Source organism: Aotus nancymaae, unplaced genomic scaffold, assembly GCF_030222135.1.
Source record: "Aotus nancymaae isolate 86718 unplaced genomic scaffold, 86718_ANA_hifiasm-v0.15.2.pri h1tg000029l, whole genome shotgun sequence".
Lineage (NCBI taxonomy): Eukaryota > Metazoa > Chordata > Mammalia > Primates > Aotidae > Aotus > Aotus nancymaae.
The window spans coordinates 9,345,838-9,370,914 of NW_026988442.1; the positions used below are offsets into that span (position 1 = coordinate 9,345,838).

At 47.6% G+C, this 25,077-nt stretch overlaps 1 protein-coding gene across 1 annotated transcript in view; it reads right to left on the minus strand.

Moving 5' to 3' along the window:
* The window catches only part of TGM3 (transglutaminase 3), a 47,499-nt gene extending 23,605 nt beyond the window's left edge, over positions 1 to 23,894 (minus strand). Inside the window, exons 1-7 of the mRNA XM_012455306.2 lie at positions 23,825 to 23,894; positions 10,317 to 10,490; positions 9,728 to 9,967; positions 9,014 to 9,132; positions 7,138 to 7,266; positions 2,816 to 2,993; positions 2,576 to 2,711 (exon numbers count right to left, since the gene is read on the minus strand). Of these exons, the coding sequence (XP_012310729.2) occupies positions 2,576 to 2,711; positions 2,816 to 2,993; positions 7,138 to 7,266; positions 9,014 to 9,132; positions 9,728 to 9,967; positions 10,317 to 10,490; positions 23,825 to 23,831 (983 nt within the window). The 5' untranslated portion in view covers positions 23,832 to 23,894. The remainder of the gene's footprint in view (positions 1 to 2,575; positions 2,712 to 2,815; positions 2,994 to 7,137; positions 7,267 to 9,013; positions 9,133 to 9,727; positions 9,968 to 10,316; positions 10,491 to 23,824) is intronic.
* Between the last annotated feature and the right edge of the window lie 1,183 nt (positions 23,895 to 25,077).

The following is a 25,077-nucleotide window of genomic DNA, read 5'->3' on the forward strand; positions in this document are numbered from 1 at the left end:
TTTTCATCCAGAATCCAGAATAAACTCTGAGCTTTTCATTCTGACAACTAAGGCATATAATAAGTATCTTTACGCTAAGAGAAGATGTGTTGCTTTTCTTGTTCTCTTTAAGGAAATGCTGGTCACGGCAATTAGGCAAGAAAAAGAAATAAAGGGTCTTCAATTAGGAAAAGTGGAAGTCAAATTGTCTCTATTTGCAGATGACATGATTGTATATTTAGAAGAGCCCATTGTCTCGGCCCAAAATTTCCTTAAGCTGAGAAGCAACTTCAGCAAAGTCTCAGGATACAAAATCAATGTGCAAAAATCACAAGCATTTCTATATACCAGTAATAGACAAACAGAGAGTCAAATCACGAGTGAACTCCCATTCACAATTACTACAAAGAGAATAAAATACCTAGGAATACAACTAACAAGGGATGTGAAGGACCTCTTCAAGGAGAACTACAAACCACTGCTCAACGAAATAAGAGAGGACACAAACAGATGGAAAAACATTCCATGCTCATGATTAGGAAGAATCAATATCGTTAAAATTGCCATACTGCCCTAAGTAATTTATAGATTCAATGCTATCCCCATCAAGCTACCATTGACTTTCTTCACAGAATTGGAAAAAACCACCTTGAACTTCATATGGAACCAAATGAAAGCCTGCATAGCCAAGACAATCCTAAGTAAAACAAACAAACAAACAAACAAAAAACCTAGAGGCATCATGCTACCTGACTTCAAACTATAGTACAAGGCTACAGTAACAAAACAGCATAGTACTGGTACCAAAACAGAGATATAGACCAATGGAACAGAACAGAGGCCTCAGAGGCAACACCACACATTTACAACTATCTGACCTTTGACAAACCTGACAAAAACAAGCAATGGGGAAAGGATTCCCTATTTAATAAATGGTGTTGGGAAAACTGGCTAGCCATATGCAGAGAGCTGAAACTGTATCCCTTTCTTACACCTTATACAAAAATTAACTCCAGATGAATTAAAGATCTAAACATAAGACCTAACACCTTAAAAACCCTAGAAGACAACCTAGACAACACCATTCAGGACACAGGCATGGACAAGGACTTCATAACTAAAATACCGAAAGCAAGGGCAACAAAAGCCAAAATAGACAAATTGGATCTAATTATACTCCAGAGCTTCTGCACAGCAAAATAAACTATCATTAGAGTGAACTGGCAACCAACAGAATGAGAAAAAATTTTTGCAATCTACTCATCTGACAAAGGACTAATATCTAGAATCTATAAAGAACTTAAACAAATTTACAAGAAAAAAAAACCCATTGAAAAGTGGGAGAAGGATATGAACAGACACTTCTCAAAAGAAGACATTTATGCAGCCAACAAACATATGAAAAAATGCACATCATCACTGGCCATTAGAGAAATGCAAATCAAAACCACATTGAGATACCACCTCACACCAGTTAGAATGGAGATCATTAAAAAATCAGGAGACAACAGATGCTGGAGAGGATGTGGAGAAATAAGAACACTTTTATACTGTTGGTGGGAATGTAAATTAGTTCAACCATTGTGGAAGACAGTGTGGTGATTCTTCAAGAATCTAGAACTAGAAATACCATTTGACCCAGCAATCTCATTCATTACTGGATATATACCCAAAGAATTATAAATCATTCTATTATAAAGGCACATGAACATGTATGTTTATTGTGGCACAGTTCACAATAGCAAAGACCTGGAACCAACCCAAATGCCCATTAATGATAGACTGGATAAAGAAAATGTGGCACATATACACCATGGAATACTATACAGCCATAAAAAAGGATGAGTTCATGTCCTCTGTAGGGATATGGATGAAGCTGGAAACCATCATTCTCAGCAAACTAACATAGGAACAGAAAACCAAACACTACATGTTCTCAATCATAAGTGGGTGTTGAACAATGAGAACACATGGACACAGGGAGGGGAACATCCCACACTGGGGCCTATCAGGGGGTGGGGGGCTAGGGGAGGGGGAGCAGGGGGTGGGGGGAAATAGGGGAGGGATGGCATTAGGAGAAATACCTAGTGTAGATGATGGGGTGATGGATGCAGCAAACCACCATGGCACATGTATACCTGTGTAACAAACCTGCACGTTCTGCACATGTACCCCAGAACTTAAAGTATAATAGAAAAAGAGAAAGTTTATAAATAATTTGGATTATCTGAAATGAAACAAATGTATATTTCTTACTAGAAAAGTGACAGTTTCAACTTTTATCTTCTAAAGTAGTATAAGGTCTAATGGATCCCATGAATTTAGAGTGAATTTAGGAGCCCTATCTTTCACTAGGATCAGACCCTTTCTCTGACGGCAGCAAGATAGGACTAGCAGACTGCAGAGCACCGAGGAGAGGTGTCTCAGGTGCTGCTAAGTGTGTAATCAGTGTTGCCATCATTTCCATTCTATGTCCTGTGCTGACATGTTACTTGCCTTGCAACTCCTGTTTGGACCTGGGTCCCAGGAGAATGGTGAGAGTGAGAAGCCACGCAAATGTGGTGCTCGAGGTTCAGGGAAAAGGTGAGATGCTTACCATACGCTATCACTACCCTTGTCCAGGGGGTTTCCCATGGGGTCGTAGTACACGTCCACACTGAGATTTCGGTCTGTGTCATGAGCTGAGTTGAAGTTGGTGATCACCCGGGAAGGAATCCCCAAAGACCGCAGTGCTGCAAGTCAAGGTGTGCGTGAGGACTCAGGTGGTGGAGGTGGTACCTTGGTATACCCCACTGCCACCCACTGACCCAGCCAAGGCACACCATACCCAAAGTACCTGTGTTGAGGGTCCCAGCAAAGACCCAGCACTGGCCATATCGGACTGGCCTGAAGCCAGATTTTTTCCAATCCTTGAGGATCTCCACGCTGCCGTTCCAGTTCCTGGGGTCCCGGCCACCCGTGTAATTGCCGCTCCAATTTCCAGCAAGCACACCATTGTCATCGTTGCTATTGATCTGGGCAGAAACCACCCCCCAAATGAGTCAGTGCTAATGCCTTTCCTAGGAAGAGTGACAAGCAGAATTCAGAGGACCAGGTGGGGCGATGAAGAAAGAAGGCAACGACTGTGATTGAACTTTTCTTTGTCTTTCTAGGTGACTTGGGGAAGATCATTGTAACACCTATTCCCTACGGGTATGGAGTGGTTTACGAGTTTAGAGCTGCTTTCCCAAACAGGCTGTGTTTGACTGTCCTTGATCCATACATCATTCCTGTGCAGCAGGCTGACATGGGAAACAGACAGCACAGCTTGTCTGTGGCAAGGCAGGGGCACAAATCCTGCTTGCAGAGGACTTCTGGCAGAAATTAATGGCTATCACTGTTATTTGTATGCCTGGGAGTCCATGGTTTGAAACTTTTTTTTTGGTGTATTGTCTTACAAAAGGATCACTTTATTTATTTATTTTTTGTTAGTTTTTGATATGGAGTCTTTCTCTGTCGCCCAGGCTGGAGTCCAGTGGCGTGATCTAGGCTCACTGCAACCTCCGCCTCCTGGGTTCAAACAATTCTCCTGGTTCAGCCTCCAGAGTAATTGGGATTACAGGCGTGAGCCACCATGCCCAGCTAGTTTTTGTATTTTTGGTAGAGACAGAGTTTCACCGTGTTGGTCAGGCTGACCTCAAGTGATCCGCCCACATCAGCTCCCAAAGTATTGGGATTAGAAGCGTGAGCCACTGCACACGGCCAAAAAGATCACTTTAGAACTTCAGCAACTAACTTCTTCTTGGAAAGAATAAAGATAGAGTATTTCTTTTCTTTCATTCCTTCAGCTATTCGTTCATTTGTTAGTTTACTCATTCATTCATTCATTCATTCATTCATTCAGTTTAAGGCACGGTTCTAGTCTAAGTGACACAACCAAGAGGCAGCCTGAAAAGATCGCTGGATGAGAAATCAAGAGACTTGAGTTCCATTGTCTTCTAGGGACATACCTGGAAATATTTACAGGTGAAATGATGACAAATGTGTACTGTCTAAGATTTCTCAAATCATCTGTGAAAGAGAGGGCCGGAGATGAAATGACACTGGCCCTGAAGAGTATTGTTGAAGCTTGTGATGGGTACACAGGAGTTCATTATGCTCTTCTCTCTACTTTTATATAGGTCTGAACTTTTCCATAATAAAAGTTAAAAGAGAAAGAGAGAAGGAGACACCAAGGTTACAAGCCCCACCTGGACACTTGCCAACTTGATGATTGCACGAAGGCCCATTCACCTCTCTGGGCCTTAGTTCTTCACCTTCCAACAGGGAAGGGAATTTTCAAGGGAAAGTTAGGACAAAGGCCCTCTGAGGTGTCTTCCGCAGTCAAGGGTCAGGATCTATGAAATGGATCCTGGTCCAGCCTCTCGTTGCAGTCATTTATCTCAACCATGGAATGAGAGGCTGGACCAGGATCTCTGATGGCTCCTTCAGCCTGTGAGTCCCACCCCCTCTCCTTGGAGTGCCTGTAAGTGGCAAGGCCTATGAGAATGGACAGTCTGGACACAGAAGGATCCTTGCCCAGGACAGGCCATGCCCAGCCTTGCCAGTCCCTCAGTGCAGTGGTGAGTTCTGCACCCCTTCCAGGAGGGCCTGGGCTGTCATGGCAGAGTCAGGCAAGACAGGGCCTCCTTCGAGATGGAAGGTTGTGCAGCCCTTCCCCATCTCCTGAGTCACTGGTGCTCCAGCCTCCAAAGTGGCAATCAGCACCGTCATCTCTGGCGGAAAGATGAGCATTTCAAAGTTCTGCACAGGCCATAATTAGCTCATGGCCCAGCCCAACTGGGAGGTCTGAAAAGAGCATCAGGGAGGTGCAGCTGAGGAAACTGGCTCCACGATAAAGTGGTTTGGCCCTGGGGTGCAAGTGAGTCAGTGGCTGCAGGAGCCGCCGGCCTCACCCACTCTCTCCTGGGCCAAAGAGACTCAGCTTTCTAAGTGACCAGGGCTTTAATCCCAGCTGTTCCAGGTCATTTGGTTTCAAGGTTCTGCTCCAGGCTCACTTCCTCTCCATACCCTCGCTCAGCTACTCTGGTCCTCATTCATCTCCTTAGAGCCTCTAAGTTCCCCGGGCCTGCCTTACTCCTTTCCTACCAGGCTCGGTCTAAGACTCAGCTCTTTCCAAAAGCCCTCTCAGATGCACACCAGATTTTTATCATGCAGCTGAGAAGTTGTTCACATTTCTAACCAAGTAACTAGCTCATTAGCATGGACACATCCAGCTCAAAAGTCAAGAGATCAAGAAATGCCTAAACCATGAACCATATAAATAAATAAACAAAGGTTACAGCATATCTGAGAATTATTTAGTTTAAGAGGGTTAAAGAACTCACTTTGACTTTTAGGCTTTTTTTTTTTTTTTTTTTTTTTTTTTTTTTGAGACAGGCTCTTGCTCTGTCACCCAGGTTGGAGTGCAGTGGTGCAATCATAGCTCACTGCAGCCTGCAACTCATGGGCTCATATGATCCTCCCACCTCAGCCTCCCAAGTAGCTGGGATTACAGGCATGTGCCACAATGCCTGGCTCCTTTGTGTGTGTGCTAGTGTGTGTGTGAGTGTGTGTGTGTGTAGATGAGGTCTCACTATGTTGTCTAGGCTGATCTGAAACTCCTGGGCTCAAGTGATCCTCTGCCTCAGCCTCCCAAAGTCCTGGGATTACAGGTATGAACCACTGTGCCTGATCATGACTTTCAGCTTTTTAACTTACAACTTTTGTGCAGGTTGATCTAGGTTTAGATATTTTGCATGATTATTTTTGGAAACAGGCTCTTCCTCTATAACCCAGGCCTGAGTGCAGTGGTGCCATCACAGCTGACTGTAACCTCAAGCTCCTGGGCTCAAGCAGTCCTCCTGCCTCAGCCTTCTGAGTAGCTGGGACTACAGGTATGTGCCACCGTGCTTGGCTAATTTTTATTTGTTTATTTGAGATAGGGTCTCACTCTGTCACCAGGCTGGAACACAGTGGTATGATCTTGGCTCACCACAACCTCTACCTCCTGGGCTCCAGTGATCCTTTCACCTCAGCCTCCCAGGTAGCTGGGACTACAGGCACGCACTACCATGCACTGCTAATTTTTCTTTTTTTGTAGAGACAAGGTTTTGCTATGTTGTCCAGGCTGGTCTTGAACTCCTGGGCTGAAGTCATCCACCCACCAAAGTGCTGGGATTACTGGTGTGAACCACTGTGTCTGCCTATGCCTGGCTAGTTTTTTTAAAAAAATTTCTGTAGAAATGAGGTTTCACTATGTTTCCTGGGCTGGCGGCAGACTCCTGGGCTCAAGTCATCTTCCCGCCTCCATCTCCCAAAGCGCTGGGATTAGAGGCATGAACCACCATGCCCAGCCTGGATGGAGACATTCTCTACACAATGAGTGCAGAACCATAGATTCCTCCTAGGGGATATAGCTTGGGTGTGTGTGTGTGTGTGTGTGTGTGTGTGTGTGAGAGAGTGTGTATGACTATGTGTGTGTGTGAGTGAATGTGTGTGAGAATGTGTGAGAGTGTGTGTGTGTGTGTGTGTGTGTGTATGTGTGTTGTAGGGGCACAGGCCTTTTGTATGGAGGCCTTGTTCTGGTCTGACTTGCATGCCTTGTGCCTTGAGCAAGCCATTTCAGCTCTCCGAGCTTGTTTCCCCATCTAGATCATGAATGAGGTGGCCTACCATCTGACGCTCTGGGCTGTGCTCTCAGCTGTGGAAGAGATGGGTTAGGCAAAGGAGGTCACCACTTCCAGTTCAATAGGGGCCTTGCTTCCTTTCCCAGGAGACTCAGTGATGGAGCAGAGGGCTAGCTTTGCATCCTCCCCTCCTCCCATCCTTGGCAGGCACCCAAAGAGCAAGTTTCCTTTTCCTCTGAGAAAGGCTTCACAATGTGGAAAGGGCTTTGAAGCCGGCTGGACCTGCGTCCGGCTCCGCCTCTGCCATATACTCACTGTGTGCCTCAGGCAAGCCCTGTAACTTAGAGGGGCCTCATGCTCGAAGTTGGTAAAATGCGGACGGTTCTAACCAACCGCTGTAATTGGTGAGGCTTTGAATGAGATGATATCTGAAAAGAGTGTGCGTGCCTAACCCATAGGTGGTGTTCAATACATGATGACAACTAGCTGGGATCATTTTCATGTTACTCACCATGGCACTTAGCACCCGGCCAACATATTTGGGGTCATTTCTGCGGGCCACGTCAGTAGCAGCGTCACGGCGGTAATTCAGACTCTTATCCAAGATTGAGAGGCAGATGCTCAGAATGTCTTCTTCGAACTGTTTAGAACGAGACCATACGTTACAATGAAAGAAATGACAAGGAGAATTGGCTCAAGAATGAAACTACACTGGTGAGAACCACAGAACGGTCAGATCCTTTGACTCTGTGGCCTCTGGAACCTAGAGCTACTGAGGATAGTCACCACGCCCAGCCCTCAACCCTGCAAACTCATCCAGAGCACTCACTAGGCACAGGACCCTGTGTGCTTCCTCAAAGGCAGCTTTTGAAATGAGAGAGAAAAGGATAATAAATTTAAAAATTATAAGAAAGAAAAAAGCACATGACCTTGTGCAGACTCTTGCTAAGTGAATGCGTGGGAGGCAGCCAGGGCTAGCCGACTCCCCGGCTGCCACAACCTCAGGAGCGAGTCGTTTAGCTTGTCCTGCCTCGATTTCTCCATCTGTATAATCAGGCCAAAGTCATCTCAGAGTTTCCTTCTAGCTCTGCCTACAATCCTTTTTTTTTTTTTGGGACAGAGTCTTGCTCTGTCGCCCAGGCTAAAGTGCAGTGGCACCATCTAGGCTCATTGCGACCTCTGCCTCCTGGGTTCAAGTGATTTTCCTGCCTCAGCTTCCCGAGTAGCTGGGATAACAGACACACGCCATCACTCCTGGCTAATTTTTGTATTTTTAGTAGAGACAGGGTTTCACCATATTGGCCACGCTGGTCTTGAACTCCTGACCTCAGGTGATCCACCCACCTCAGCCTCCCAAAGTGCTGAGATAACAGGTGTGAGCCATGGCACCCAGCCTGCCTATGATTTTGAGCATGTTATTGAGACTTCTGGAGAACTAGTATACAAATAAAATCTCTTGCTAAAGTATATCTATTTGAAGCGATTTTCACAAAATAAGACTTAATTGAAGTCATTGCTTCTCAAACTGAGAAGGCCGGGCTCCTCCTGCCTTAGGTCTTTGCATTTGCTTTTCCTTCTGCCTGATGCTCTTTCCCAAGATCTCCCAGTGCCCTTGTCTCCTTCAGGTTCCTGGTCAAAGTCTCCTCTCTGAGTGAGGCCCTCCCTGACCATGCCATCAAAAAACTGGCCTGTCTTCCACTCATATGTGCACTCCGTGTCCTGTCCTCTTTTTTCCTTCCTCCCAATAAAGGAGATAGCTGACTTGCTCCGGTTGATCACAGACAGGGTCTGCAGATGGTCCAAGCGTACATCCTTCTGATATCCAAGGCACTCAGCCCGAGGTGCTTTATTCTAATGCCTTTGTCTGGTGGATAAAATAAAAGATGGAGGGCATCCCTGAAAGTTGTCTAAACTGACTAAATCTGAGAACTCTGTAGACTCAAATGGGAATCACTGTAATAAAGGACCCAGTGGCTATGGCTTGGAAAGGCTGAATGAACACACTAAGGAAGTTTCACCACATTTTTCCATGGAATGAAAAACAGAAGCTACATGACTGTCCCCAGTGTCTCTAGTGGGTCTTATATTTATTTGTGCACCATGGCACCAATACTGCTTCATCACATCCATTGAGTTACGTGTGTGTTCTGTCTTGCCCACTAGATTGTGACCCCCTCAACAATGGATCTGTCTCATCTTCTGTATCCTTAGTGTGGATCCCAGGGTCTGGCACATAATAGGTGGTCAATAAAAGTCTTTCGAAGGCATGAAAAAATCGAAGGGCAGGCAGATGGACCGATGTGGGACTTCCCATTGATCTGTGGGGCAAGATGCTGAGCTTCTTGGGTAACAGGGACATTACCCTCAGCCTCCTATGACCCTTTTACCTGTCCAAAGTTCCAGCCAATCATGCCAATTCGGTTCATGCTTCCCACATAGACGATGCCGGCATCTTCCTGAACATACTCTTCTCTCTCAGCGTGGTTACCCATAAAGACACTGTCCACTGTTTGATACAAAAGCAGACACCAGGTACTAGAATTCTAGGAGGACTGCAGGGATAGTTCCTCCTCTCCTCCCACTCCTGATCTGGCCTGGGGTTTGGAGCAAGGCCCACCATTAGCCCTCCCTACCTGACCCTTGGGCTACAATTCTTCCAACTCCAATTGTGGGAACTATGAGCTGGAAAGAGAAGCTAGGATGACCTGAGGGTCTGAACATGAGACTGCAAGGATGAGACACCAGCTCTTTCTGGCAGGAAGCTATCTCCATACTGTGGAATTATACTGTGGTGTTGTCTCTTAGAAGGAACCATGCTATGCAGTTTGTAAAAGCTCAATGTGATCTCCACAATATTCCCAGAAGAAACAGCAGGATGTCCATTTAATGGTGAGGACTTTGGGACCTGGAGAGATCGAGGGACTGCCCAGACCCAGACAGCTGCTTACATGTCCGAGCTCCTCATTTCCAGCTTCTGTGCCCTTTCCACAGCCCATGGACTTTTCCTAACCAAACTTGAGCCTGTGAAGATCATTTCCCCCACCTCCTTTCTCTTTTCTAGCTTAGGCCAGGGCTGAGAGTGTGGGTGGTTAGACACCTACTGTTCAGCCAGGGGTTAAAAAGCAGTATGAACTTCCCAAGGTTCACAGAGGAGACGCCGCCCTGGGAGGAGATCTGGAGGGCCATTGTGTACCGTCCTATGGGTGCGCTGGCGGGACTGGAGATGTTGATGGTCACAGTATTGCCGTTGCTGGCCTGGAGCACTGCACTCCAGCCTCCGCTACTGCCATTGGAGAGTGGAAACACGGCCTTCGTCATGGCCGACTCTGAGGGGTAAGGTCCTGTCAAAGAAGACAGAAGTTGAGAGAAACTGACAAGCACTGGTCAGACTGTGGAGAGACCAGGTTCCAATACGACCTCCCTCTGGGGGACGTGAGCCAATGCAGCACCATGTTCTAGCACTGGAAGTAACCGGAGCAAACATACAGGCCAGATCCCTCTTGATTTGAGGATGATGACTCTCAGGCTCAGAGATGGACAGCAACTTGCCCAAGGCCACACTGAATCAATGACAGAGCAGGGCTAGAGCCCAGTGCCCAGTGGTCCCAGTGTGGTCCCCATCACTCCTTGAATGCACAAGGGCTACGCAGGTATGTGTGTGTTTGGGCAGGGAGGGGAACACGCAGGTACCTGTGGAGACAATGAACTCCAGTCTTTCTCTAGAGCCAAGGCCTTTGTTCATGATCATTAAGACCTGGAAGTTTTGGCCTCTCCGCAAGATGACCTCCTGGCTGGAGAACTTGTCTGTGTGATGCGCTTGCCGGTTGAAGGCCGTCTGCCAGTTGATACTCTGGAGTTCTAGAGCTGTGAGACAGAGAGGAGAACCTGAAGTCCTAGGAGGTAAGGAACGGTGGTGTGGGGGAAGGGTTTAAGTTACCAAAGACAGGCTGTGGGGTGAGGCTCATCAAGGGCAGAGCCAAATTCCTAGAATCACATTAAAATCCAAAGACCTTGACCTTGCATAGCAAGAACATCACAACCTATTCCCAGTCAATCTTTCAAGACTCAGTTATGCCAGCTCCCAGGATGCAAGATTATAGAAAATGCTCTGCCCTTTCAGACAGCTGAACCTCTGTGCATCCTGTTCCCACAGCTGAGAGTGTCTTTCCCCTCTCCGTCTGCCGAACTGTCACGCACCCTTAAGGAACAGGCCAAATGTTCAGCGGCGCTCCATCCAATCAATGAGGAGAACTAGGTCACCAGAGCACCTACGTTCTGTCTGCTTTCAGCATTTCTCATTGCTTTGTGGATAGGGGCTCCAACAGAATGGAAGGGAGGGGCCGGGCACAGTGCCTCACGCTTGTAATCCCAGCACTTTGGGTGGCTGAGTCTGGTGGATCACCTGAGGTCAGGAGTTCAAGACCAGCCTGGTCAACATGGTGAAACCCTGTCTCTATTAAAATACAAAAACTTAGCTGGGCATGGTGATAGACGCCTGTAATCACTTGAATCGGGGAGGTGGAGGTTGCAGTGAGCCAAGGTCATGCTATTGCACTCTAGCCTGGGCGACAAGAGCAAAACTCTGTCTCAAAAAAAAAAAAAAAAAAAAAAAAAACTGAAAGGAGGATACTTTTCTTACACCCATCACCCTAGTTTGGCTTCTTAGTTGTCCCTTTGTATGCTTCCAGACACCAAGCACGTTTTGCCTCTCCAGCATCCAGCAAGTGTTTACTTTTGCATCCTTTACCTTCTCTGTATTTGCAGTGCCTCAGTGTTGGCCTGGACCTCTGAGGCTAGGGAGGCTGGCGGAGACTCTGAGTAGTGTTTCTAGGCCTAGAGATTGGGGAATCCTTGACCCAGAGGAGACTTGCAAATGCTCACTGGCAAGAGCTGTTTATAGGAGCAGGTCAAAGGCCATAAAATACCTAGATAAGCCCTGAGGACAAACATCTCAAAATCCACCCCCCTGACTTCTTCTCATGTGACCATGAGATGATGGAGCTAAACTGAGAAGGGTTTATGAAAGATGCCACAAGTTACAAGGTATTCGCTGATATCAACTTTTTGGGAAATCTTCCTATGAGTTTTGTTTGACAGGTTACATCACCCCTTCCTCTGTAAACCAAACTGGTCTCTGTCTTTGCAAAGAGGCCACAGCTCTGATGAGAGTGTGAGGGTGCATTCCAGTGCCAGACACGGTTCTTTTTTATATGTGTCCACCTCTCTGCATCAGAACATGCCTTCTTCATCTTTTATTCTGTTTCATTTTTGAGTCAGGGTCTGGCTCTGTTGCCCCAGGCTGGAATGCAGTGGTGTGGTCTCGGCTCACTGCAACTTCTGCCTCCTGGGCTCAAGAGATCCTCCCACCTCAGCCTCCCGATTACAGGCGCAAGCCACCACACCCAGCTAACTTCTGTATTTTTTGTAGAGACAGGGTTTTATCATGTTGCCCAAGCTGGTCTCGAACTCCTGGGCTCAAGAAATCAGCACACCTTGGCCTCCCAGAGTGCTGGGATCACAGGCATGAGCCACTGTACCCAGCCCCCTCTTGATCTTTATATTCTGATGCCTAGCACACTGCTTGACTGTATTAGGATAATTAGATAAATAAATGAATGAAGGAATAAATGAACAAAGACTAATGTCATGAGATGACCATCATGACAACAGCTCACATTTAGTCTACAAGGAAAAGTGAATATAAAGTATTTATTTGATAAAAATATTAGAACAACTGTTATTCATAGGACATTGTGTGAGGCACAACGCTGGGAGTGTAGACATGTATGAAGTGTGGTTGTAACTCTCCAGGAGCTTCGGCAGTGGATAAGACAAGGAGAAGTGATCATGAATGACGGAATGGGGTAAATCCAGGAAAGGTGTATGAGAGATGCAGGCAAGAAAAAAAAGTCACTTTCAGTTGTAGGGATCAGGAAAAGTTACATTGAAAATGCTGGGCCTTGAAAGGAGGGAGAATTTTGTCAGGTGCCCATAGAGCAGCCTGCATTCTAGACAGTGGGAAGGAGAAGCCCAACGGTGCAAGAGAAGGAGTAATGTAATTTATCTAGAGTGGGATCCCTACATGGAAAAGGGAGAAAGGTGCCGGAGTGGGGGCCAGGGCCGGACTGGGGAGGGGCTCCCACTCTAGAGCACTGGAGATGGGGCAAGAGGGTCACCACAGTTACCCTCTCCAATAAAATTAGACTCCCTGGGATGTTGAGCCATCCTGCCATTGAAGAGGGGCTCAAGAGGTGAGCTTACTTCCAGCTCAGGGTGCTGAAATTCATTCATTTAAACGTCCACTCATTCATTCATTTAACAAATATTCATTGATAATGAATATTTATCAGTGATACCAGTTTATCAATGGATATTTAACAAAGATCCATTAATTAGTAGGTTTTTACACAAATTTGGGGAAACTGAGACATTGTTCCAATCCACAAGGATCTGATGAATGAAGGAAAGTAGTAAGGGAGGACAGAAAGGACAGCGGGAGCAGGGGGAAAATGAGCATTCCTGCACCAGAACAGCCAACAGAGACAGCCCAGAACTCAGACACTGGCAAACACTGTGTACAGCTGGGTTGATACATGCCAGATCTCTCTAGGGAAATGGCCCCAACTTTTCTACGCCCGCCTCCTTTTCTACCCCCGCCTCCTGCCAACCTTGCTCACTACTTTCTGTGCATCCCAGCCAGTTGTGGTTTGGTAGAGCTTTACTTGCTTTAGAAAAAGAAAGGCTAGCTGGGTGCAGTGGCTCATACTGTAATCCCAGTATTTGGGAGGCCAAGGCGGGTAGATCACTTGAGGTCAGGAGCTCGAGACCAGGCTGGCCAACATGGCAAAACTACATCTCTACTAAAAATTAAAAAATTAGCCTGATATGGTGGCACATGCCCGTATTCCCAGCTACTCAGGAGGTTGAGGCAGGAGAATCACTTGAACCTGAGAAGCGGAAGTTGCAGTGAGTCAGGATCGTGCCACTGCACTCCAGCCTCGGTGACAGAGTGAGACTCCATCTCAAAAAAATAAAAGAAAAAGAAAAAATGAGAGCTCTCAAATAAGAACCTCTGGGAATATATTTTTTAAAAAGGGAAGGCTCTATGGAACATGTGGTTTCAGACCACTTGAGCTTTCCTAGAGATTCTTCACCCCACTTCCAAACCCCAAAGGATGCATGTCCTTTTCCAGGTAAAGCTCGCTCTAGACCATGAGTTCTTTGAAAGTAGAAAGTCTGACTCCAGGTGGCTCTTTGTCCAGCACAGGGGTAAGGAAAGAGGGGCGGGGTACTCAGCATCTCCTGCTGGCACCTGCCTCTCCCAACAGGCCCACACCCTTCTTTGCTCCACCAAAGCTTATGCATTGTTTACTGTGGCTGTGTCAATAGTAAAGGCCTCTCCCATTCATCCCAGAGATCAATGTCTTGTCCCTAGAGAGGATGACAAAGAAAAGACTGAGCTCCAGGGTGCCTCCCAAGAAAAGAGTCACCTGCAGAAGAGAGATGAGGGGCACTTTGCATGCCCCACTAAGTCAGACCTGGGGTGACTGTGGTGGTGATGAGCATGGTATTAGCTGAAGTTTACTGGGCATTTGTGTGCCAGCCATCTTTCAAAGGGTTTACATGCATTAGCTTAACTCCATGAGGCAGGCACTTGTAACCGTCCTGTTTTACAGACAAGGAAGCCAAGGTGTAGAGAAACCAAGTACCTTGGTGGTGGTCACCCTACTCCACAGTGGAGGACTGCAGCCTCCAGAGCCCACATCATTATCTCTGCCTTTTCTGACACCAAGCATGAGCCCCCACAGCACCAAGGAGCTTTGCTAACTGTTAGGGTGGCTGTGGGATGTGCCAGACTGCTCTGAGCTGGAGGAGGAGGAAAAGTGGGGCTCACTTTTTTCATCCACCTTCTTATGTCAACTGCTATGCACAGTCTACAGAACACGTTATGTATGTCATCAATGAAATCTTATAACGAGAAACCAAGGCTCAGAGAGACCAGATAGTTTATCTGAGGCCACTTACCTGGTAACTGGCAGAGCCAGGATTCTGAACCTAGGTGTGGCATAATGAGAAATACATATTTGATTTCTGATTTTTCTTGGCACCAAGTTCCTGAAACCCTTGGAATCTCCAAAATGATAAATGACTTTTTGTATTCTAATGAGATGACTGGTACTGGAGGCTCCTGGATAGCCTCAGGATGGGAGCTGGTTGCGAGGGGAACAAATCAGTGATTAGAGGGTTGGGACTTTCAGCCTCATGCCCACTATCCACCTCCACAGAGGGCAGAGGGACTGGAGATCGATTTCATCACCAATGACTGATTTAATCAATCATGCCTATAAATGAAGCCTTCATAAAAACCCACACCCCAAAGGATAGAGTCTGAGGAGCTTTCAGGTTAAACACACAGAAGTGCTGGGAGGGCATGGGGACTCTGCGTCCCTCCCACACCTGGTCCCAGGCATCTTTTCCATCTGGCTGCTTCTGAGTTGTATCCTTTTATCACAAGCTGGTCATCTGTTTTCCTGAGTTCCGTGAGCTGTTCTAGCAAATCTCCAGACCTGAGAAGGGGCTGGTGGGAACTCCTGATTTAAATCTGGTCAGTCAGAAGCACAGCTGGCAACTTCTGAAGCAATGGCATCTGAAGCGGGGGTCAGTCTTGTGGGACTGAGGGCTGTGTGCACACCCTGCGGGCTGTGTGCTAACTCCAAACACTGTGAGAATTCAGTTGAATTGTAGGACACCCAGTGGGTGTCCACTGAGAATCGCTTGGTATGAGAACAAACCCCACACATTTGGCGGCTAGGAAGTATTGAGAGTAGCCTGGGAGAAAAAATGGTGTTTCCTTTTCACCAGGCCTTACTGACCCTACCCTGTGACCATGGTCCTGAAACCTCCTTCCAGAAGAGGGTCTCATGCAGAATTCTGAGTCCAGAAGGTGCCCTAAGTGGTGAGGGGCCCTCATGCTGCATCATCCACCTGCTAGCATTTGGATTCTGACAGAGGGGAGAGAATGAGCTCCTGGAAGGAAAACATCTCTTCCAAAAGAGCCATCTTCAGGGGAGCTGGATAAAGGGGACAACCTGTTCTGCAACCCGAGTAGGGCATGCCAGCTGAGAGCGTGCTCATCAAGCTTCTGATGTGGTTCTGAAACCTTTCTCCCCTCACCAGCTGCCTCCCTCAGGCATCGTCCTATCCCTGAACCCTAAGATTGCTCTGCCAGCCCCCAAATCAAGGATCCGATGATCCTGACCCCCCAACCCCATTGCCCTTGACATAACACGAATCACAGCCCACTCTGTCAGAATGTGTAGGAAAGGAAAGGGGGAGAAGGTTCCCAGCTGTCTAAGGTTTTCAAGTTTACAGCTTTATGTGCATTTACAAGCCTCAGGGCTGTCTTCTGTACCAGTCTGGGTGAAGGGAGGAGAAGAGAGAAGAGTCCCGTGATTCCTGTAACTGACTCATCAACTTACACACTTAAAAGAAATCAGTGGGAAAAGAAACCTTACAGACAAATCACATACTCCTAACCCTTATTCCAGACGTGAGCACACAGAGGCCGGAGAGGTGGTTTGCCCACAGTGTGACATCTCTAAACTCTGATGCCAGCGCTCACCTTATAATTCCATGCCACCTCCCTGAGTTACTGCTTAACTCCTGGGGCAATTTCTCAGGTTTTTTTTCCTGAGAACATAGGTGCCAGCAGCAATCCTAATGTGGTGGACTGCCAGATAAATACCTATCCTGATGTTCAATCGCTCCTCTTTCTTGGTAATGAAATCCGCCATAGGTACAGGCACTACTTTCCCAGGCTCCACTCTGGCTCAGGGCCATGAGGGTAAGTTCAGGCCAAAAGCTTAGAGGCAGAAGTTACAAGTGTTAACTTCCAGGAAATCTCTCTTTTAAAAAATTTAGGTAGAATTCACATAACATAAAAAATCACCATTTAAACCACTTTAAAACGTACAATTCAGTGGCATTCAGTACATTCACAATGTGCAACCATCTCCACTATCTAATGCCAGAGCTTTTTCGTCACTCCCTAAGGAATCCCCCAATCCATCAGCAGGAACTCCCCATTTCCTCCTATCCCTAGACCCTGACAAACCCAACTCTTTCTGTCTCTATGGATTTGCCTATTCTGGGCATTTTATTTGTTGATTGATTTATTTTCGAGATGGAGTCTCCCTCTGTCACCCAGGCTGGAGTGCAGTGGCATGATCTCAGCTCACTGTAACCTACACCTCCCAGGTTCAAGTGATTCTCCTGTCTCAGCCTCCCAAGTAGCTGGGATTACAGACATGCATCACCATGCCTGGCTAATTTTTTGTATTTTTAGTAGAGATGGAGTTTCACCATGTTGGCCAGGCTGGTGTTGAACTCCCAGCTTCAAATGATCCACCCACCCTGGCCTCCCAAAGTGCTGGGATTACAGGTGTGAGCTACTTTGCCTGGCCCTATTCTGGGCATTTCATATATTAACAAATGGGATCACACAATATGTGGCCTTTGGGTCTGAGTTATTTTACCTAGTGCAATGTTTTCAGGGCTCAGTCATTTTGGAGGATGTATCAGTAGTTCATTCTTTTCTTATGGCTGAATGATAGTCTGTTAAATGAATATTCCATGGTTTGTTGATGCATTCATCAGCTGATGGACATCTGGGTTGTCCCGACCTTTCAGCTACTGTGAGTAGTGCTGCTATGAATGTGTACGTGCAAGTGTTTGTTTGAATACCTCTTTTCAATTTTTCTTTTTAGAAAACCTCTTTGTAAAAACAGTTGGCAAACGCCCTTTGCCTGTTTTCTTCCTCGTGTTCCATCATGGACAAGGCTTTAGCAGCCATCTCAGATCATGCAGGGCCATACGTACCCTAGCGATGGCGGGGCAGAGACTGGACAGAGCTGGGTCCTGAGGATGGTGTCACCTCCCAGCCACTTGGCCTGCCCAGAACTGCCTACATCCAGGCCGCTTGTGTAAGGAAGAAAAGAAACTTCTGTCTTATTTTTCTAAGCCATTGTTTTGGGGGATTCACTGTCAATCACAGCCAAACATAATCGCAAGTATGTTAATATAACCCCGGCCCATTTATTCTCTGGTCCCTCTTTGGCAGGGGTCATATGAAAAGCACAAACACTCCCGACTGTGAAAGGGAAGTTGCTAGTCAGCCGTCCCAATCCTTACCAGCCTGGCTCTGTAATCAAATCACCTGCAGCAGACGGGTGAGAATGACTTGGTCACCGGGTGTGTGATGGAGCTCTCATCTCCTATTCCGGGGAGGACCACGCCACAGAGGGGCTCACAGGGGGCCCAACATGGAGTGATGCTACTCCAGTGGCTGGGACTATCCCTAGCCTCCACCCAGACTCTACTTCCCACATCTTTTCTCTAGACCTAGATGCATTTTTATCTTACAAAAGTCTAGAGTTAATGAGGGCTGATAGAAATGCTAAAATGTGGCTGGACACAGTGGCTCATGCCTGCAATCCCAGCACTTTGAGAGGCCAAGGTGGGTGGATCACCTGAGGTCAGGAGTTCGAGACCAGCCTGGCCAACATGGTGAAACCCCGTCTATACTAAAAATACAAAAATTAGCCGGGCATGGTGATGCATGCCTTTAGTTCCAACTACTTGGAGGCTGAGACAAGAGAATCACTTGAACCCAGGAGGTGAAGTTCGCAGTGAGCCGAGATTGTGCCACTGTACTCCTGCCTGGGTGACAGAGGGAGATTCTGTCTCAAAAAAAAAAAAAAATTCTAAAACATATCTAGCTGAGTGGTTTTTGAACTCTATTGAGAAAGGCCAAATCAAGAAACCTATCTAATAGTCTTTACACACATAGATCTGGAACTGACACAAGGTTTCACAGGGCTAATGCTTACTATGTATCAATGTAATCTGATATTTTCTCTTCTGCTTTTTGTTTTTTCTCAATGGCTGCTTAGAGTTCACTAAACTCATTTCACAACCTGCTAATGGATGGCAACTGGCAGCTTGAAAAACAGTGATGTAATCTCATATGCCTACATGACAGGTTAGAAAGCTGAGGCCCTGAAAGGGGAAGCCATCTGCAGAGGTCACAGAGTTGAAGCAGATCTTCGCCAGGAAGCCAGGTCTCGGATCCTGGTCACTGACAGGCTGTGAGTCATCCCACTTCCCACCCCTAGACACTGGGAACATCTTCAGCTCCTGACTGGCCCCTCCTCCGACTCCAAGGACACAGGAGCTTTCCTGCTCTGCACCCACCTCTCTCTCCTTTCTCGCTTTCTAGCCTGTGCCATTTCCTTCTAGCTTCCCCCACATATCCTGACATTTTCAAGCTCTGGGCAGCAGAGGTGGCGCAATTTCTTGGCATTCAGGCAGAGTAAGGGACTGGTGAGGATGAAGAGGAATGAGCCCTGGACTGGTGCCTGGACCTGTGAGAGGCCCAGGTCTCAGTGTCTCCAAATTGCACTTTTCTCACCTGTAGAAGAGGGATAGTGAGAACTGAACATCTTTCCTCTCAGGGTACATGTTGAGATTCAACATGTACCCATCACTAGCCCCCAGAGATTGGGGGAAACGAATGCCTTGGGATTCCATATACAATGGCGAAACAACCCAAGAGTAGAAGAGGGTTCAAGCTGTTAATGGGCTGTTATTGAGGACCTCTTATGTGTCAGACACTGAGCTAAGCATTTCACCTGCATTATATCTTTTAATAGTCACAAAAACCCTATGATATTGCTATCCCCATTTCACAGATGAGGGATTTGGAAGTCTAGTCAGGTGAAGTCACTTACCCAATATCACATGCTCAGGTAGAGGCTGGACTCAAGCCCAGACTTAAAGTCAATTTTGCCTGACCCCAAGCTGCCACTCTGCAGCAGCCAAGGCAGCAATGACTTAGACACAGGTCCTGGAGGGGCTGTCCACAGCCTACTCTCTGCCCACACACCCTGTGGTCAGGGCAAAAGGAGAGGACAGAAAGACTCTTCTTCCTGAGAGTTTAGAATCTCTGAGACCAGAGGCTCTCAACCCTAGCTGCACAGAAGAATCACCTGGAGAATGTCCTATTGGTCTGAGACCCATCCCAGGAAAATTCAATTAGAATCTTTGGTTAGGGACGACTCTGGCATTTTCTATTTTTATTGCTGTTGTTGTTGAGACAGAGTCTCTCTCCGTTGCCCAGGCTGGAGTGCAGTGGTGTGATCTCAGCTTACTGCAACCTCTGCCTCCCAGGTTCAAGTGATTCTCCTGCCTCACTGCAACCTCAGCCTCCCAAGTAGCTGGGACTACAGGTGCACGCCACCATGCTCCACTAATTTTAGTATTTTTAGTAGATGAGGTTTCGCCATGTTGGCCAGGCTGTTCTCGGACTCCTGACCTCAGGTGATCTGGTGCCTTGGCCTCCCAATGTGCTGGGATTACAGGTGTGAGCCACCGCACCTGGCCAGCATTTTCTTTAAAGCTCTCCCGGTGATTCTAATGGGTGGCAAGAACTGAGACTCACTTCCTTAGGCCTATCTATCATCTACACTTATCAAAGCTCCTTTACATGAATTATCTGACCAGAGCCACCCTGCAGCTATAGGAAGGAGGCAGGGGAGGAGTCGCTGTCCTCTTTTTACAAATAAGGAAAATCAGGCTGAGGGAAGGGAAGGCTGACTCTTTCTGACTGCATCTCTCAGCTCCTACCAAGACTCTGGGGCCTTGTGCCCTCCACTGCTAAGCGAGGTTTCGTGACTTCAGCACACACCCCAGCCCGGCATGTGGGCCCTGGGGAGGAGAATGATTGCCCCATCTGCAGAGCACGGCCCTGCGGGGTGGAGCCAGCATGAAGTTATTTGAGGTGAACAAGAGAAGTGCACAGGCATAAGGACCTTGGACTTGGGAACAGATGAAGGAGGATGGGGAGGGCTTGTACTGGGAGGTGCTTAATGGAGAGGGTCCCCTGGGAATCGCCCCTGATTAGAAAATGTAATTCAGCTCATAGGATTTGTCTTAAATTCCCCAAGACAAGGAGAAAACAGGCTCATGAAAGAAGTTTCCAGGCAATCATAAGCACCCATCAGGTGGATATCACAATAACCCCATTTTGGAGATGAGGAAACTGAGACACACAAGTTAAGCAACCTGCCCAAGACTCGTCATCTCATAAGGGGTAGAGTGGAGACTCGATCCTGAGAGCAGCTCTGAACCTGCACTCATAACCCACCAGCTATCCTGCAAAGAATCCAGAGGAACAAACGCTGAAATACGGGCAGCTGTCATTCTTGGTGGAATGAAGCTGCTCATGGGTCTGTCTCTAAGGAACAGGAAGTAGCCATTGTCCCAGGTGGAAGAAGGCCATAGGGCCGGGCAGAAAGGAGGCAGCTGGTCCTCATTTCACACATTGAGCAGCTGCAGTCACAAGACTCTGAGCCCAGAGGGGAGATCTCCTTTTCAGACAGAGAGTAGATACTGCCTCTGTCCCAGCGCCAGGCACAAAAATGTGAGGAGAGCATAGGAAGCACCTAGAAGACTTACAGAAGAGAAGGCCAGAACCCAAGAGCAATTCCTGACCACTTCCATGGGAGGGAGGGCGACTGGTGTCCCAGCTCCAGGGAGAATGGTTTTCTGGCAGACCCGGAGGCTGGAAATGTTACAGGTCCTTTGGAGGTGGAGGAAATGAGGCCTTGCGATGGGAAGTCCCTGAAACCAAGGCCAGTGCTCTGCCCAGAAAAGTAATTGGTGAGAAAGCTCACTGCCCCAGAGGGACAGAGGTTCGGGTCTTTTGCAGGCAGAGGTCTGGGGTTCATGTGTGTACCCTGAGTATTCTGCCTCTAACCCAGGGATTCCAAGTGGCTTTGGGGATGGGAAACCTTGCTTCCCCTCCACCCTGGGGCCCTCATCTGTGCTCACAAACTGCTCTCCCGTCCACTCTGGAGATGCCAGCCCGCTTGACGCAGATCACTGCCAGGCCTTCCTCCACTGCCTTCATTCCTAGCCACAGCCCAGGCTGCCTTCTCCACCGAGGGGCAGAATAATGGAACCCCTTCCGATTCCAACAAGAACCTTAAACTAGCAGCTGGACACAAGTCTTCTCAAAACAGCACACATGTGATCCTAATAGTCCCCTGGGGTCACACCTGCTCACACTGACATTTATTTTCCTGTTCCCATTCCCCAGAACACGCCTCACCCTGCAAAACCACTCCAGACCAAGTCCAACTCATCGCCCGTGACCCAGTGCCATTCATTTCTCAGTCTTCCCTATCCCAAATTCCAGATGGGATTAATCTCCTTCTCTTGTTGCTCCCCATAGCACTTGGTTTGTATTTGTCATGGTGCTTAATAACAGTCTGCCTTGCATGCTACTTACCTACAAAACTGGTGTTACCAAGAAATATCAGACTAAAAGCTACCGAGGGCAGTCACCACATCTCACTGACCTCCATATTTCCCACTGCCCCGGCACAGCTCTTCTCCCGTAGGTGTCCAGTGAATAAATTCATTCATCCAAGAAACACTGACTGGGCACTTCCTGGCTGAGTGACTAGGAGCTGAGCTAGGATTTGGATGTGGGACAGATTTAAGGGACTGGATGTATTCACCTGTCTCTCCTCCACCTTTTCAAAACTGATTTTCTCCCAACCAGCCTCATTCTGTTGTGACCTTAGAACATCTCTGGTTGTTAACAGAGGCATGTCATCCTGGCTCACAGTGGGCAGGCCATTCCTGGGAGTCCAGGGGAGGTCCTGCACAGGGATGGGAGTGCACATTCCTGGGGGCTGGACACATCCCTGTCCACTCCCTGTCCCTGGTTTCTTTTGTGGAGAAAGAGAAGTCAGTATTGGAAGGAACCTCAAAGTGCATCCATGTCAAGCCTTTCATCTTGCAAACCTGAGGCTCACGGGTGGCGGAGAACACACAAGCATTTGGTCACAAAGCTCAAATGAGAAGCCAGGTTCAGAATTGCTTTTCTGTGTTCCAGATGTTACGTGCACTCATGTGGGAGCACAGCTCTGGCAGCAGGACATGGTGGAAAGAGCACTGCTGAGACCTAGCTGGGCTCTGATGAATTCACTGTGTGTAAAGCTCCACCCCTTCCTGGGCCTCAGCCACCTCCTGGAGGGAGGGAGGTGGGCTAAATGACAGCTCCCTTCTTGCTGTCACCTCCCTTCTTGCTGTCACCTCCCTTCTTGCTGAAGTCTGTAGGGTCCAGAGCGCCTCTTCTTAGCATCCCGGCCATGCTGTACATTATAGGAAGGAATAGGAGCCAGGGGAGGGGGCCCAATTTGCCGTCACCTGTCCCAGTCTTTGTGGCTTCCGAAGTAGCCAGCATTTGCCTTTTGCCTCTGGCTCGGTGATTTCTTTGGCAAATCTTCTAGCAGCCCTAACCGCCATTCACAGTATTTTACAGGTTTGACTCATATCTTGTTTGTGTTTGGCGTCCCTGTTAACCCACTAGGCTGAGCACACAGGCAGATAATAATTAGCATTCTGCTTAGCAGCGGTGCTGATTAACAAAGGCCCAAATCCTCGACAGTAACCGCAGAGCCGGGGAACCTGCACTTCCTGTTGTTCTTTGGAAGTAACCCCTGTTCCCTGGTGCTCTCCTGAGGACTAGGACATCTTCTGGCACAACTGCTCCTGCTACAGGGAAGGTTTAGCTCCTCAAGTCACTTACACAGAGCCTGTCTGGTGCTTCTGGATGTGTAGTTTACTTAGGAGCATTCCAGTGATGCTGACTGTTTCTTTCAAAGAAAGAAACTTTTCAAGAACTTACTTACATGCTGCCATGCTCACTCCCTGGTAGTTCTGAGATGTGCTTCTTTGCTGACACTACTGACAGCTGGGTGTAGCTACATTGAGAAACACGAGAAGCGAGTCCTGTCTGCCTTGGCTTTACGGTTGGTGACAGATGTGTTAAAGAAACACAAACAAGGCAAAGCTTGTCTTCTGCCTAAGGAGATGCGACCTCCAGCTGCACTGAACACCCTGCCCATTACTCAGAGCTACATTCCAACCATGCTCTACCCCAGGAATATGCTAGAGGGACCCAACCACCACTGAGAAAGAGCTGCCTCTTGCTAGAACCCTAAAATATGAAGTCCGGCCTTCAGAGCCCCCAAGCAGGCAGCTGTCCGGACACTCTGGCTTCGCAGGCTGGCCCAGGGGAAGCACAGGCTTCCAGGAAGCACCTGATGGAGAAGATGCCATGCACTCACCAGCCATGTTTCGCTTTCCTCTGCCTCTTCTCAGGCTCCTGTGGGGATGGCACGGACAGTGCTGAGAGACAGGCTGCCAAGGATTGCCTTACCATTTATAGAAGCTCTCCTACACACCCCAATTAGAATTCTAATGAGGTGGGCGAGGCACCAGGTCATTCCTGTAGTGCCTGTAAACGTTTCACTTACGACAGACTTGTCACCCAATGGAAGAACATCATGTTTGTACAAGACCAGCTTGGGGAGAAAGGGGCAGATCATCAAGAAACTCAAATAGTTCACTTTTATACTTTTATAAAATGATGGACTATTTCCTGGATTGTAGGGATTAAGAAATGGTGACATGCCTTTCTCGCTGATCCTGCGAAGTTCTCTCTGAATCAAAGCAGAACCAGAACCAGACAATTGTGAAGTCCTTTCTCATGATACACATATATCAGCATCTTCCACTTGCACGGGAAGTGAGACACACCACAGTTCATTTGTTTAGGGCTGTAGTATGGCAGAAGCCATTTGATTTGGAATTAGAAGCCATTGGTTCTGATGCTGGCCCAGCCCTGGGCTGTCTCCAACCCCTGAAGCCTGGAAGCCTTGTTTGTGGTTGGGGATAACCACTCCCACCCCTCTCAAGTCACAAAGCTGTGGACACAATCACATGAGCTGGTGCACACGGGAAGTGTATGCATGTGTACCGGGATGGATTCAACTGAGATCGCACCTGGAATCGAATGTCAGTTTGAGTCCAGATTTGGGGGAGAATTCTTTTTAATGAGGCAGCAGGAGCAGCCTATAACCTTATGCTTCTGCCAGTTCTTTCTCAGGCTGCAGGGTAAGTCACTGACCCTCACTGGGCCCACCTTGACATCGGTTTAAAGGAAGAGTGTGCAGTGGGGAGAAGCGCTGACATTCTACGTGTTTTTGCTTCCTTGATTGTTTCTAAGGGGCTGTGTTTTTCCTAAGTTCCTACTATCGATATTTACAAATATCAAGGTTTCCGATGGATAAAGGAGTGAGCATTTTTTTTTTAAAGTAATGCTTCAAGGATTCGTGAGAGAACAGAAATGTCCCAAGGCTTTCCCCAGCATTGAAGTGGGGAACAAAGACTGAGCACCACGGTGACAAGGTCGGCTCTTTAGGGAGAAGTGAGGATGTTTGATCTTGAGAAAGATAAGACCGAATAGACAGGTGGCTTGGAAAATTGAAAAAGAGAGATTCATGCCCTTTCTCCATCCTTTAGGGCCCTGCAGCCTTTT